Here is a 16,776-nt window from a genome sequence, read left to right as displayed (position 1 = left end):
TCTGCAGCTTGAGGTCCTCAAACCACAATTTGAAGACTTCAATAACTCAGACATAGGTTAGGGGTTTGTTATCGAAGTGGATGGGTAGGATTCTGTGGCCTGCTTTGTGCAGGAGGTCAGACTAGATGATCATAATGGTCCCTTCTGACCGTAAAGTCTATGAGTCTATGAGATGTAATTTTAGGGGAAGTAAGTAGTTTTCTGCATTTCAATGATTTGCAATTTTATACCAAAATTAGCAATCTTTCACTTTAGCTCTTTTGTCACCCCAGTATTTGTACTAACAAACACTGATGCTTGAAACACTTCACATGCAGCTATCACTAACGTTTCTGTAAGCAACAATGGTGATAGCAAGGCAGTTTGGTACATCTGATAACAGATTTTACTGACAGTTATGAACCTGTATTCTATTCCTGGCTCTGCCATCAACTGTCTCTCACTTTGGGCAAGTCAATTTATTTGTCTATGCCTAAAATGGGGATAATAATGCTTACTCACCTTTACAACCCTTTTATGATGTCTGGATGAAAAGTGCTATAAGTGTGCTCAAATTATTATAAACTTATAGGACTGCTCAGTAATAGTTTATTATGACCTAGAATCTACCTTTAAGTTTTAGCATTTTTTAACAGCTGTCACATCCACCACAGTCTTTGTTTGAGCATTTGATTGGATCATCATGAATGCATAGTCCACCAAGGACTTATTAATCGCAGGCAGAGTGGTCTTTCAAATTGAGGGCCCGCTGCTTTCTAGCAAGCTCTTTTGTTTAGGTAGTTTTCTATGGACACAAATGGCTGATATTTCAAGGATCGCATTAGCATGCTTGGAGTAAGACTTTGGTGACTTGATCTTCCTTCATGTCAAAACGAAGAGGAGTTTTGTCAGCAGTTTCTTGAAATAAAGGCTGGTACTGAGTAATAGCATGCAGGCATACAAGGAAAGGGACGACAGAAACAGCGAAGACAGAGGAAGACAAATAAATGATATGGACAATGCAACATATAAAACAAAAGAGACAATTTTATCTAACAGGGTTCTCAACCAACGCAAACTAACAAAGTGAAATTAAACAAACAGAAAATTACATTTAAGCATTAGCAGAATTATTGCACAGAACAGGGTATCACGTGAGAAGTGTAAGTGATACCAACTGGGCAACACTATAAAACATTTATTAAGAAAATAATACTGCTATTATGGAGGAACTTTCTGCAAGCAAGAAAACTTGTCTTCCCACAAGGAATGAGAGCCAGTTGAGACAAGCAACTTCACAAAAATAGGAATAAGTCCAAACATAAGAGATCCTGGATTGCTAGGCTCATGTTTCTCACATGCCGATCTAGGCTGAGCAAGAAAAAAAAGCAATTCTATGAGGAAAAACAAGTAATTTGCCATCCCCTGTTATAACAGAAACACGATTTTTTGAAGGTGGCAGGGATACCTGAAACCTTAGTATAACTGAAGGTTAGTATACTCAGAGAAACATGAAGTTGCCTACAAAGATAGTTTTGCTCATTTTGAAAATTGTAAATATGCTTTAGTTTAATTAATATCAGGGCAAGTCATTCAAATATAATATTTTAAAGTGTTAATTAATGCAAAGGAATCATACATTTTAAACTAAAATCTCCTTTTAAAATTTGACAGTGGTTATCGGTTTCAGAAAGAAAGGCTATGAGACACAAAAGTGTTTAAGAACAAGTTTTGAAAATTAGGTTCTTGTTGTATTTAATATGAAGTTACAATTGTAACTATACATTTTTTAAATGCAGTTTAAAGGAACCGTTGGAAAACATAGCTTCCACTGTCTAGTGAAGAGAGATACATATTGATTTAGAATAAACTTTATTCATTATGGTGAGCAAACACTGTGTAGTTCTATCTAAGCTCTCTTCCTCATCCACAAAACCATTGTTGCAAATAGGAAAAGAAAAGCACATCCCTGAAGACTCTGTCAATGGAAAATCCATTCTTATACTTTAGATCACTGAGGTTATTCTCTCCTTTATCACCAAGACAAGCTTGGATTTCATTAATAGAAGAAATCATTTTCTTTCATTGGGTTTCAAACACAGGATACAGTATGCTAAACAGCAGCAGACTTTACACTAAAAAAAGGAAGTTTTCCTGAGTAAATTCATAGGCTGATGTCAAAGTATTAGTAAGCGTCATTATCTTAAGTCAATAACAAATGCAAACTTCTTAATGGGGGCATACAGAATACGTCCCAGAAGAAATGAACTGGAAATCGAACACACAAAAACTACTGGAAATGGTAGACTCAGAGCTAGAAATCAGCATGAAATGAATAACACTTAGAACTGGGAAAATCATAGAATAGATTGAAAATGTCAGGATAGAAATACCTCTTGCCATTAGGGAAAAAACATTGCTCAACTTTATGCATGAAATTATGCAATAAACACGCCAGTTTGAAATCTGCAGGGTTGTTTATTTAAAAGCCATTTTTCATGAGTTTTATCAAGGATCTCCACAACTCCCTTTTTCATTGCCCTCTTAGATTGCATATTCCTCTTTGCTCCTCAAGGTTAAATAGCTTTTCCATATCTAAAAGGGCCATTATCTCAGGTACTTTCCAGCTTAGAAGATGGTACTGCTCCCTCTGGGGACACTGGGAATCTTCTGTCTCAAATGGTATAAACTTCAGTGTCTAGTCCGACAGAGTCAACAAGATATTGGACCTTAACATTCGGTGTGTTTTTAAATCCTATTAAGCTATACATCTTAGTCTTGCGAGAGTCTCAGTATTCCCACCAGCCACAAATCTTACATCATTATACTTCAGTGATATACAAACAACACAGGACAAGGTAACAATTATCATCAAGAAGATCTAAGGTAATTTCAAACTCACTTAAGTGATTTAGGAGCCTAACTCCCATTTTCAAAAGTGACATACCTATATAGGTGCCATAGTCTTTTGTCAAGGCTGAATCCCCACTCTGTCACTCCGAGTGCAGAAGTGGGGGCCTGCAATGATTCTAAAAATTAATACTTGCCATGTTAGGCTTGTATTATATTCCCAAGGTTACAGATTCTCTCTGACCTTGGCTTGGTAAACGTTGCCACCACCCTAATGCAAAAAAAAAACCCTTTGAACCCAGGAAGGAGCACTTGGGAATTCCTCCCTGTGGAGCACCTTCAAGCCCTTTCACCCCTGCCTCTGGGGAAGAGCTGAGAAAGGAAACAAAGGAAATTAGCTGTGGCTACCAGCTAATCAAACAACATGCACAAACCTCATAGGACACCAAAAATCCAATCCTGTTCTTAAAAAAGGTAAATTTTATTAAAAACAAAAAGAAAAAAATACAACTGGAATTTAGACTTTTTCTAGATTTTAAAAGAGCAATTCCAAAAATTAAGCACCCAAATTAGCTTCTTGGGGATTTAGCTTAAAGGTTGAAAGCAAACAAAAGCATCAGGGGGGGTAGCACACAGGAGGTCCACAAGCCAAAATAAGAAATAAACCGGACAGCATCTAACTAAACATTCCATATCCAAAATATTTCTTCTAGGTATGGAAGATACTTCTTCATACCTGGTTCAAACCTTACACAGCATTTCTGCTTATAGCATTGCTGCTCCGTGTCCCTGCAGCCCAGAGAACAACAGACAAAGGGAAAGTTTCTTTCCCATTTAAAAAAGTTCTAGCCTTCCCATTGGCTCTTTTAGTCAGGTGCTCACTTTTTTTCATTACCTGGGGGATTTTTTAACCCTTTATAGGTAAAGCAAGTAAAGAACAGCTACCAAGAGGGATTTTACAGCTAACTGGCTGGCTGCGTGTCCATCAAAGAGAGCTATACCCCCACTTTATTTATCAAACGCCCCCCCAAATCACAGACGGTGCTGACCAGCCTGGTTCAGGTTGGGTCCACACCAGCTGGGATTTCTTCCTAGTGGTTTAGGAAACAGAGTTAAAAAGGTAAATGCACCTCTAATTTTACTGATAATTACATGAAGAACTAAACAGTACTTTTTACATTTCAAGGGCTTCAATGACTTAGAATGCAGGCACTTTTTTACCTGGCTGGTTCTGGGAAATCTTCCCAGGAGAGTGCATCAGACACTTTGTTAGAGGCTCATGAAATGTGTTATATTTCAAAATCAAAGTCTTGCAGAGCTAAACTCCACCGAAGAAGTTTTTTGTTATTCTCTTTGACTGTGTGAAGCCACTTCAGTGCAGCATGGTCAGTTTGCAGGTGGAACTGCAGTCCCCAAACGTACAGGTATAGCTTCTCCAGAGCACACACAATGGCATAACATTCTTTTTCTGAGACTGACCGGTGGCTTTCCCTCTCAAATTTTTTTGCTGAGAAACACGACAGGATGGAATTGTTGATCTGGTCCTTCCTGCATTAAAACTGCTTCTACACCACGCTTGGACGCATCTGTGGTTACGACAAACGGTTGGTTGAAGTCCAGAGCCCTCACTGCGGGACCACCTTAAGCTAGTTAAAGGCTTTCTGACACTTTTCAGTCCACTGAACTGCATTTGGCTGTTTTTTCCTGGCCAGGGCTGTCAGTGGGGTGGCAATTTGGCTGTGGTGTAGTACAAATCGTTGGTAATACCCGGCCAAGCCCAAGAAGGACTGGACCTGCTTCTTTGACTAAGGGACAGGCCAATTTTGGATAGCATTTACCTTAGCCTGTACGGGGTTGATAGTACCTTGACCCACCTGGTGTCCAAGGTACGTTACCCTGTTTAGGCCTATTTGACACTTTTGGGCCTTAACGGTTAATCTTGCCTCCCTCATGTGCTGGAAGACAGCTTGGAGGTGTTCCAGGTGTTTTGCCCATGAATCTGAGAATATAGCCACAGTGTCGAAGTAGGCAACTGCAAATTCCCCAAAGCCAGCCAGAAAGTTATCTACCAATCTTTGGAAGGTGGTGGGTGCATTTCGCAGTCTGAAAGGGAGCACATTAAATGCACACAGAACTACATGGGTGATGAAGGCTGACCTCTCTTTGTCCGAGTTATTTAGCGGCACATGCCAGGACCCCTTAGTTAAGTCTAAGGTGGAGATGAACTGGAGACGTCCCAGTTTCTCCAATAGCTCATCTGTGTGTGGCACTTTATTTATCACAGCTTTCAATAAGACAAGCTTCTTACATGACTTTGGTACATAAATGCCTAAATCCCATTGACTTCCAATGGGATTTAGGCTCCTAAGTGCGAATGCTGTTTTAAAAATAGGCACCCAAATCCCCGGGCTCTTGACTTTTGTCTTATGTGCTTAAATTACTTTGAAAATGAGATTCTGGCTCCTAAGCCACATTCGTGCTTTTGAATATTCATTCCAATCATTTCACAAATGCAGCAAACACTGGCTCTTTCTCTGTGCCTGAGTTAATGTTAAAAAACCAAATCCTTCAACTCATCAGGCCAAATCTGTTATTCCCTGGGGAGGGAGGCAAAAGTGAGTTTAAATCAAATTTGAGCCTCCAGCCCTGGAAAATCTTAGAGTATCTCAAAATCTATTGTATGTCATGTCAGTTTGTAGCTTCTCCTGGGCCAATGTGCTGAAGCCATACTTCCCTTCTACTATCACACCCTCTATTCCAGGGGCTGCAAAGCAGGGGCAGTGTAGCGTAGTGTCATTGTGGCAACACTTTACCAACTGAGGAACTCATTTATACTGGGAGTACTCGCAAAGGGCTGGTTCCTCTTTCTTTATAGGCCAAAATGTCATAAAAAGGCCTCAGCATTCTGCAGATTCTGGCCCAAGTATCGGATTGCAAATAGAGGAGCTTTTTCAATCTCGACGGTCACACTGCTATCCACTCTGAGCATATCACACTGTTCTACACTGCATCATTTAAGGCAGTGGGGCCCTGGGGTCTGCAGACTATGTCTAAGATTTCCAAAGGGATCTGCACCATTCAAAATGTTTTAGGGGTCCACAAATAAAAAATGGTAGAAAACCAGTGATTTAACGTGTCAGTGTGATGAAATAAGAGATTCACCATAAAGGGCCATGCATTATTATCAGGGCCGGCTTTAGGCCGATTCGCCCGATTTCCAGGAATCGGGCCCCGCCTTAGACATTTTTTTTTTTTTTTTTTTTAAACTTACCCCAGGTCCCTGGCTGCGATCTGCTCCGGGTTCTTCAGTGGTCCCGCTCCCTTGAGCGAAGCACAGATGGGAGCGCGGCAAGCCTCACTCTCCCGGCTGGAGCTCCGGCCGGAGAGTGGCAAGCCCCCCGGCCCCGCTCTCCCAGCTGGAGCTCCGGGCTGTTTAAATAGCCTCCAGAGCCCTGGGGTACTGAGGGGCTCCGGGGGCTATTTAAAGGGCCAGGGCTTCAGCTACCTCTCCCACCCCCATCCTTTAAATAGCCCCCAGAGCCCCGCCACCCCCATGCATTCCCCAGGGCTCCCACGGCTATTTAAAAGGTCCAGGGCGGGGTAGAAGCTGGGGAGCCCCGGGCCCTTTAAATAGCCCCCAAAGCCCTGGGATAGCAGGAAGCTTGGGGGCTATTTAAAGGGCTGGGGCTCCAACTGCCTCTGCTGCACCCTCTGCCCTGCCCACACCAGCCCCGCTCCCCCTGCCTGCAGCCAGCTCTGCACCCCGTGCCCACAGCCAGTCCCTGTCAAAACCCCTGCTGTGTCTCCAGTCAACCCCTGCCACACACCCCTGTGGTCCTGCCAGCCCCACATACACTGCTGCCCACACCAGCCCTGCACACCCTGCCCTGTCTCCAGCCAACCCCTGCTGCACCCCCCTGCCTGAAGCCAGCCAGTCTCACACTCCTCTGTCTCCAGCCCTGCCAACCCCTGCTGCATCCCCCTGCGGCTCTGCCTAAAGCCAGACCGCCCCACATACCCCCTATCTCCAACCAGCCCTGCACCCCTTGCCCTGCCTTCAGCCAAACCCCTACCTCCAGTCAGCCCCTGCCCTGCCTCCAGCCAGCCTCATGTCCACTGCTGCCCTGCAGTTCCAGGACAGTAACACTGCACACCTGCTTCAATGAGGGGGGCAGGGAGCAGCTGGGACCCACACATGTGAAACGGTAGTCATTAATAACCAATCAACAGCATATATGATGCAATGTACAAAATATATAATTTTATTATTTATATAGTTGTGGAAAGTAAATAATACATGAAAGAAATGAAAGGCTTTTTTTTCCACTTTTTTTTTTTTAAGTCATCCTTGCCAGGTCCCCACCGAAAATGTTCGAATTGGGCTCCGCACTTCCTAAAGCCGGCTCTGATTATTATATACCAGATACATACTGTTAATATAAATGTAGCAGCTAACAACTAATCTGAATTTCTGGCAGAACATTTGCAAATAGTCTCTGAGCAAACTAGCTGGATTTTTGGGTGCATAAATTAGGAGTAATATGTAGACAACATCAGACAAAGCTGAGACACTTGACAGCCTAGAGAAAGGGTATTCTTAATACACATTGGCTGGTCTTGAACAACTGAAGGGCTCCTGTTAGTTTTATGAAAAAAGAAAATGAGCATACTTAAATACTGCATTTAAATTACCTTGCCCTGCAGATGAAGATTACTGTGGATAATATCCCTAACTTCATCCTCAGTGTCTTTCTGTGAAGGAAAAATACATTGCATCACATACATCATATAGAACATGTACTTCAAGAAAGCAGGTTTCAGAGTGGTAGCCATGTTAGTCTGTATTAGCAAAAACGATGAGGAGTCCTTCTGGCACCTTAGAGACTAACAAATTTATTTGGGCATAAGGTTTTGTGAGCTAGAGCCCACTTCATCCAATGCATGAAGTGAAAAATACAGGAGCAGGTATAAATACATCAAGGGATGGGGGTTGCTTTACCACATGTGAGGTCAGTCTAATGAGATATACTTACTTACATTCCGCCAGCTTTCATCCAGACCACATCACACGATCCATTGTCTACAGCCAAGCTCTAAGATACAACCGGATTTGCTCTGATCCCTCAGACAGAGAGAAACACCTACAGAATCTCTATCAAGCGTTCTTAAAACTGCAATACTCACCTGGTGAAGTGAAGAAACAGATTGACAGAGCCAGAAGGGTACCGAGAAGTCACCTACTAACAGACAGGCCCAACAAAGAAAGTAATAGAACACCACTAGCCGTCACCTACAGCCCCCAACTAAAACCTCTCCAATGCATCATCAAGGATCTACAACCTATCCTGAAGGATGATCCATCACTCTCACAGACCTTGGGAGATAGGCCAGTCCTTGCCTACAGACAGCCCCCGCAACCTGAAACAACTACTCACCAGCAACTACACATCACACAACAAAAACACCAACTCAGGAATCAAACCCTGCTTACAAACCCCGGTGCCAACTCTGTCCACGTATTTATTCAATGGACACCATCATAGGACTTAACCACATCAGCCACACTATCCAGGGCTTGTTCACCTGCACATCTACGAATGTGATATACACCATCATGTGCCAGCAATGCCCCTCCGCCATGTACATTGGCCAAACTGGACAGTCTCTACACAAAAGAATAAATGACACAAATCTGACATCAGGAATCATAATATTAAAAAAAACAGTAGGAGAACACTTCAATCTTTCTGGTCACTCAATAACACACCTAAAAGTGGCAATTCTTCAACAAAAAAACTTCAAAAACAGACTCCAACGTGAAACTGCAGAATTGGAATTATTTGCAAACTGAATGTGACAGGCTGGGTCACAGAAACCCTCCTGGGAACTGCCACCTGATGTGCCAAGACTACTTCTGCTCATGCTTTCCCTGCCAGCTCAGGACTCCAGCACCCTGTCTTGTTGAGCCAGACATGCCTGTTTGCTCCAACAAAGACCCAGTGTCTGAACCACGTGCCCAAAAGCTGCAGCCTTAACTGAAAGCAGCTTACAGAAGTGTTCCTGTCTTTAAAACTCAGATGCCCAACTCCCAATGGGATCCAAACGCCAAATAAATGTGTTTTACCCTGTATAAAGTTTATACAGGGTAAACTCAAATTGTTCTCCCTCTATAACACTCATAGAGAGATATGCACAGCTGTTTGTGCCCCGGCCCCCCAGACATTAATGTATACTCTGGATTAATTAATAAGTAAAAAGTGATTTTATTAAATACAGAAAGTCAGGTTTAAATGGTTCCAAGTAGTAACAGACAGAACAAAGTGAATTGCCAAGTAAAATAAAACAGAACACGCAAGTCTATGTCTAAGAAACTGAACACAGATAAAAACCTCACCCAGTAAGCTTCCTTTTACAGACTAGTCTCCTTCTAATCTAGGTCCAGCAATCACTCACACCCCCCTGTGGTTACTGTCCTTTGTTCCAGTTCCTTTCAGGTATCCTTGGGAGTGGAAAGGCTCTCTCTTTAGCCAGTTGAAGACAAAATGGAGGGGTCTGTCTCTTGTGGGTGGAGACCCCTTCCTCTCTCCCATGAAAAGTCCAGCTCCAAGATGGAGTTTTGGAGTCACATGGGCAAGTCGCATGTCCATGCATGACTGACTTTCTTACCAGCCAAACCACATTCTTGGGAAAGCTCCGATGTGGACTGGTGCATTCAGGTTCACTGTTGGCTTAAGTGTTTCTAGACTGGGCATTTAATTTGCACATTCCTTTCTCAATAGAAATCAAGCAAGTATACAGCCAATATTCCTAAATTCAAGTACAAAAATAATACTTGCATACAAATAGGATTAATAGATTCAGTAGATCATAATCTTTACAGAGATATGTTATATAACTAGAATATGTTTTATGCTACATATGCTATGTCGTATATACATTCATAAGCATATTCCATAAAGCCTTATGGGGGGCACCGTCACCAGATGCCAACAGATTAGGCCTGAATAAAGACTGGGAGTGGTTGGGTCATTACAAAACCTAAATTTCCCCAATACTAATTTCTCCCTACTGTTACTCACACCTTCTTGTCAACTGTCTGTATTGGGTCACTCTCTTACCACTTCAAAAGTTATTTTTCCTCCCTTGGTATCCTGCTGTTAATTGATTTATCTTGTTAGACTGACCTCACACTTGGTAAAGCAACCCCCACCCTTTCATGTATTTATACCTGCTCCTGTATTTTTCACTTCATGCATCTGATGAAGTGGGCTCTACCCCACAAAACCTTATGCCCAAATAAATGTGTTAGTCTCTAAGATGCCACAAGGACTCCTCGTTGTTTTTAAATAAAGTAATTACTGGTGTCAAACAGGGATGTTCTAGGCTATGCATATCATGTTAAGGAGCACTCTCTGGGGATTAAGATAGGGGTCAGAACTCCAGGATTCTATTCCCAACTGTGCTGACCTAGGAAGGTAACAGCCGCTATGTACCTCAGTTTAACAAATTGTACAATAACAATATCTGCCTATCCAGCGGGCAGGTGGTGAGGATTAGGTATTATTCATATCAAGTACTTTGATATCCTCAGATGAAAAAAACAAAGTATTATTTTGATGATGGGTTGTTCAAACTCTGGGTAAGATTATGACTTTCACCCTTCTCTAATGTAGGTAGTGACTTAAAAGGAGCTGCATACAAGCTGCAGCTCCTGAACATATTGTGTTGGAGACTGGTACAATAACTGCAAGAATTTGGAAAGCAAGACCATAAGGTGACCCCTACGTACACCCTTTCACTGGCGTATGCTTTCTTTGCATCTGCACAGACCCAGCTGTTCTTGTCAGTGTGGAGGAAGGAGAAGCATTGGGCCCTCCTTGTCGTGGCTCTCTTTGGGGTGTCTAGCACCACTGTCCACATTGGTCCCCTCTCCTCTTAATTCTTACACACTGGGAGTGGAAAGACCAGGCTTGTGTCTGGACCCTGCACCAAGGGCAACTGAAAATTAAGGTAAGGCTCCCAGGCCTACCTCTCAGGTATCTGGGGCATGGCTGACAACATTCTAACTCTCTGCGACTAGGTCTAGATGCCATCATTTACATCAGCAGCTACATTTATATCTACCCATAGTCATTCAGCCCGCTGCACAATAATTTGCATTAAAATCATCATCATAAATAGAGTCTGGAAATTTTTGCCCAAATCAGTGTAATGAATGGTAACACAGGGAACTCTTTGTTGCCCACTCATCACTAAACTGAGAGAGAGGGTCTTCTCAGACTTGAGTTCCCTTCCCTTCATTAAAAACCTGTCATTTTTAAACAGCATAGCTGTCTGAATGACATAAACGCATTGAAGCTTCACTAAATTGTGATAACACTGCCAAACAAAGCTACATGACTGTGGAATCATTCCCAGAAGTACTATCTGTATGACAGTGAAACCTCTAGGCGAATATAAAACTATGTAACCAACTGGGAGTGGCCTGGAAGTGGTGAAAGTAGTACTGTATTGGGCAACCAGCTATATTAGTACATTTATAGTTTCTATCCATATTTCTAACTAACCAAAGTTTGTTAATATCTATTACTGGCAATTTTTCATGGAAAAAAAAATCAAACACAAGAAATAACCCTAACACTAAGCTAGAAAAATACATTTAAAGAAGCAAAATATCAAAAAAACATTTTTTTTCAGCAAATCAAAATGAAATTAAGCGGTGTAAATAAATAACCATGGTGTTCATCCATGGTAGTTTTTTACTAAGACTGTACTTTACACTACTCAGTTATCACTGTAATCCTTACAATTATGTCCACAAATCAACCTTAAAATAATAAAAAATATGTTAAAGACAGAACAGGTTTTAATGCTTTGCATTTAATTTTAGTCATAATTTCTTACTCTTTTGTCTACAGGGTTGCAAAGACAGAACACTCAGCCCCAAGAAAAGAGTTTGAGAATGTCTCACATTTCTTACCGATCAATTCTGGAATGCTATGATAGTTCTCTAAATTGAGTTCCATCTAATCCTTTTAAGCACGACCACTAAGGCCTGATCCAAACCCCACTGTGGTCAATCAAAAGACTCAATGGGCATTGGGGTCAGGCCCTGAGGGTAGAGGGGATAAAAGCAAGGAAAAGAAGGCAAATCTCACAGAACTCTGTTAGAGGAATAGCGTAATGTCACTTTTCCACTGCCCCAGATCTGGGAGGTGGGAGAGGAACATGAAGAGGACCTACCATGCTGAATCTGTTCTTGGCCAGTGCAATTAATTCTTGGTCTCCGGGTGCACAAGTATTTAGACCAATAGGTAGTAATCTCTTCAGTGCTGCTACAATGAGAGATGTCTGTACAGAATACCGGTCCCCTTTTCGCTTCATTTTCTTTCTCTCCTGATCAGAAATAGCTGCCTAGAGCATATAACAAACAAATACTCTATTATTATTAAATATTTATGCCTGCAATAACATTTTAATTTACATTTTTCTACTGTTGTCTAGTTCTGATAATTTCATTACCACCTATCCAGCTCCATCCTCTTCTGAAGGTACCGCTCACTATGCCACACTGCCTTGTGTTTCATGCAAATACTTCATAAATATGAATACTTTCTAGAACAACTGTCTTTTGACTTGATCCCACACACTTATTTCCCTTCCTATATGTGACTGCACACTCTTCTTCAGGAGACATATTTGTCAATAGTCCTTTTATGTCTTTCCCCTTTGCAAACATGTGACATTTCCAAGTTCCAGTCTCTGAGTCCTGCCTTCTCTGTTTTTGTTGTTGTTTTTTTAAATATCACTACCTTTTGTAGGGGAATCACCGTAGTTTAGAACACCACTGAGTTCTGGCTGAAAAAATGGTGACAGTAAACAAAAGTGTCAGATGAACCATGGAGAAAAGTGTCAGATGGAACCATGGAAAAAATTGAAGTAGCTTCAGCAGAATTTTCTGAACTGAACACTAAAAATCATAAGAACATTTCTTCATAAAACACAGCATTGTCTTCTGGACTGAACACAGTATTGAGAATCAGACATTCTAGTGCCAGTTCCATCACCAGTTTACATGCTGTCTCAGAGGACTTACTTCGGTTTACATAAGTGTAAAGGAGACCAGAATGTGGCCTTCCTCAGCACGGGTGTGTTTTCAAAATGAATTCATTAACATTCATTTCATGCTTCGAGTATGTAAAGTGTTATATAAATGTTGAGTATTATTTTAATTATAAATCAAAAAGTGGAGTTGTGATTGGTTTTTGTTCGATGAGATTTTGCCATGGAGGAAACAGCAAGGACATGTGCAATTAGTAGCTTACAGAAGCTGGATTGTTTAGCTGTCTGGAATTTCAAAGAATCACGTGCATTTCAAAAGACCACATTCAATAGTTTTCTCCTGTTTGAAGACAAACACACATAAAGGGATACATGAAAAAATAAGCTAATGGGTGAAAAATAAGCGATTGTATGAAATGTTTGACTATATATGTGAAAAATACAACTTGATTAATTAAATTCAATGTTTACTAGTTGATATGCAGCTTTTTCAAAAAGAAGCCTTTGAAGTGACACTTATTGAAGTGACTAAAAAGGAAACGGAAAATAAAATATACGGTTTCATCATAATAATGCCTTGTCTGAATCAGGGTTGACAAATGAAAAGCTATGCATCCAGTTTATTTACTCAGAGTATACTGGTACATTTAGAAACTTCTGACACTTCCATAGCAATTTAACTCTGCTGTAACTGAGAGAACCCGTTCACATTTACATGTCTGACCACAATGTAGTCAATGGGGTGGCATGGGTACGACTGAGATCAGAAATTGACACAATTTCTGGGAAAACTTGTTCACATACATTAAGTTTATCTGTTACAAAACAAAAACTGTAAAATACAGGATAAAACTGTAGAGTTATGCTTAACTATTAGACAATAACAGTCTAATATTTCTACCTTACTAATTAAGAGGCATTAACACATACTGAGAATGGGAGACAAGAGGACAAAGTATGTAAAATATCCTGGAAACAGGAACTAGCTTTTAAAATATACTGACTGTGTGTCCAAGGAGATCTGACTGACCCAAGCAAGTAGATGCACATGCTGTCATACAGAGGTGATAGAGGGCACACTATCAGCATTTCTCCAGAGAAGTCAGGGTATTTGGACATTTTATCTGACTGAGTGAGGAGAAAAGATGAAGGAGGATCACTAAGAGGCATAGGAACACAGGATCATACAAATTGCCATATTAGATTGGACTAGCGGTCCATCTACTCTGGTGTCCTGTTTCTGACACTGGCAAATATTAGATGCCTGAACAAAAAATGCTAGAATCCAAGGCAAGGATAAATATGCAACAAACTACAGGGAGGAAACGGGAAAGTAAATGAAAAGTTACATTAAAAATTTTTTTTTCTATTCTCTGTTCAGGTTCTGATGCAGCCCTCCTCACTGCTGTATCTCAGCACCTTGCAGAAGTGCATTAAGTGATGTGACAAGCAGTTGTTATATGTGACACTTTCTGTCTTCCCCATATTTTCTCTCCCAGGAGAAAATTATGTGAGGTTTATTGGATGGGGAGGAATGTTCACTTTTTTTTTTTTTTTTTTTAATATTTAATGTCCACTGTGTAGTATATGTTTGTTATAGAGGACCACATCAAAGTAGTGAACCTTGCACTTGGACCAGAAAGCTGGGATGTTTGTGGGAGTTCATTCCACTGCCTCGGACTGGCCCCAGAAAAATCTCTATCTCCTGCACCATGAGCTGATTTTCCTGATCCCCCTAGTTAGTGATTTGCTTATGCCTTTAAGGATGAGGGATTTGTCCTTTATGCTAGGGACGAAGAGTCTCGCTGAGTTCTGCTCAGCACAAGTCTCAAAGGCTGAGGAAGGTAAAGAGGCATTATACCAACTTTCTAAATCTCTCTCTCTCCCCTCCCCACACCGAGTCTGGCTGCTCCAAGTTGTAGCCAGCTGAAATGCCTGCTCTCTCTTACCTTCATCCTAGTAACTACAGATATTCCCTGTAACTATAGTGGGGAATAACTCTAGAAATGGAAGACATACACACACACACACACACACACTTTGACCACTGTAGTAGGCACGATTGCATTCCATCATGCACCAGTGGCCAGATCCTGCACTGTTTGCCTACCCAAAACTCCTGTGGACTTCCATAGGATGTTGGAGTGCAAAACAATTAAGGATCATGTCCAACACCAGGAAAGAAGATGGATCAACTACTGTGGTATGTGCAGCCAGTGATGATATAATCACTTAGCCTTTAAGCACACCTGATAGTTCCACCCACTCTGGCCAAAGCAAGTAGCAGCAGCACAGTGCATCTTCAGCACTACTGGAGGAACCATCATAAATGGCAGAACCCTGAAAGTTCACAGGAACATTGACTTAAGGGGTTATAACTGCGGAGACTTGCCATTACAAACTACAAAACTAAAACACTAAGAGGAGAGAAAGCAAGATGGGATAACAACATTTAAACTTTGCAGCTTATTGTACCTTAGACATCTTGGATTTGGTGTCAGTAATAAGGAAAGACATGTTGTTGATTTCATTCTGTACCACAAAATTCTGCTCTTCCCTTTTGAAATTCTGAAATGTTACACAGGAGATTTCAGTTAAAAGCACTTATTACATGTGATAAATCTGTCCATACAAGTCTTAAATAATAAATATGGGTTCACTGGAACTCTATAGAGTCCACAAAGTTACAGTATCTACATTTTTAATGGATTCTTGAGAATGTGTTAAATTCTGGCATTATTTACATTGCATAAATCTCAGATTTTTATCTACTCTGAACATAAAGAGGATCTACAAACAGACATCCCCTTTTAAATGAAAGAGATGTATTTTTATTCTCAGAAGGGTCTGGTGGAGATTTGAAAATCTACTAGGGAAAAGAGGAGGAAGGCAAAGAACTACTAGGAACTAATGATGTCAAAAGATACGATCGAAATTTTGGCCACAGTGTTTAGAAAGCTCTTCAGAAACTATTGTTGTGCAGAAGAATCTGTGTAATATAATTAGTTTGTATAAATGAAGTAAGCATTTTTATACCTGAAGTGAGCTTTAATTTCAATACTTTTTCTCTAACACCTAAGCGACTATAATTTCCAACATGATATTAACATTTACATCTGAGCACGATATTTCAATAACATGACTCACTGAACTTGTATTTGCCCCTTTTCACATATGCAATAAGACTGCCATTACCAACTTCTTGAACTGACAAATTCTGTTTTTTGGTGGTGGTTGTTTTTTTAAATGCACTTTTCATTGTGAACAACAGCCCACTGTGGATATTTGAAATTCCAGCCGTTAATTGTGATGAATCACATAAACCAGCAGTTCTCAACCAGGGTCCTCGAGTCCTTTCAAGGAGGCTGCAGGGCCCTGCAGCTGAAACCCAGAGTCTGATTCCCATTGACCCACACAGGGCTGAAGCCAGGAGGCGTGGGGCTGAATCCCAGAGCCTGGTACTCCCTGTGGGGCATAAGCCCTGGGTCCATGGGCAGAACTGGGAACATGGAGGGCATTGCCCTCCCCCAAACTGCAGCGCAAGAGCACAGAAGTCCTGGGGGCAGCTCCACACCTCCCCTCCCCCGGATCTCTTCTCCCTGGGCTTGTCAGAGGTGGGAAGCCAGAGCCAGGCATGCAGAACACCTGCTGCTCTGCCAGGTGCCATGGAGCAGGCAACAGCAACATCCCTGGGCTGCGTCTGGGCCTGGATCCAGCTGCAGCTGGGTCCAGGCCACTCCAGGTTGTAGGAGTCAAGGTCAGGGGAGGGGCTCCCCTCCCCAGCAGGGTTCCCTAAGCACCTGTGCAGCACTAAATAGGCTGCTGTGTGGCCGCACAGCTTACAGGGAACTTAGCCCACAGCTACCTGATGTGCATACTACTTCT

General features: G+C 41.6%; 1 protein-coding gene across 3 annotated transcripts in view; it reads right to left on the bottom strand.

Moving 5' to 3' along the window:
• The window catches only part of RYR2 (ryanodine receptor 2), a 749,362-nt gene that overhangs the window by 161,893 nt on the left and 570,693 nt on the right, over window positions 1-16,776 (bottom strand). For 2 of the 3 annotated variants that reach the window (XM_075064183.1, XM_075064184.1), the window contains exons 71-73: window positions 15,367-15,459; window positions 12,073-12,243; window positions 7,522-7,581 (exon numbers count right to left, since the gene is read on the bottom strand). In XM_075064183.1, coding sequence (XP_074920284.1) covers window positions 7,522-7,581; window positions 12,073-12,243; window positions 15,367-15,459 — 324 coding nt within the window. The remainder of the gene's footprint in view (window positions 1-7,521; window positions 7,582-12,072; window positions 12,244-15,366; window positions 15,460-16,776) is intronic. The other variant, XM_075064185.1, reaches the window with a different exon arrangement.

The sequence above is a fragment of the Chelonoidis abingdonii genome, chromosome 3 (genome assembly GCF_003597395.2).
Source record: "Chelonoidis abingdonii isolate Lonesome George chromosome 3, CheloAbing_2.0, whole genome shotgun sequence".
Classification (NCBI taxonomy): Eukaryota; Metazoa; Chordata; order Testudines; family Testudinidae; genus Chelonoidis; species Chelonoidis abingdonii.
The sequence above is the reverse complement of the archived record's forward strand: the minus strand, read 5'-3'. Positions and strand labels throughout refer to the sequence as shown.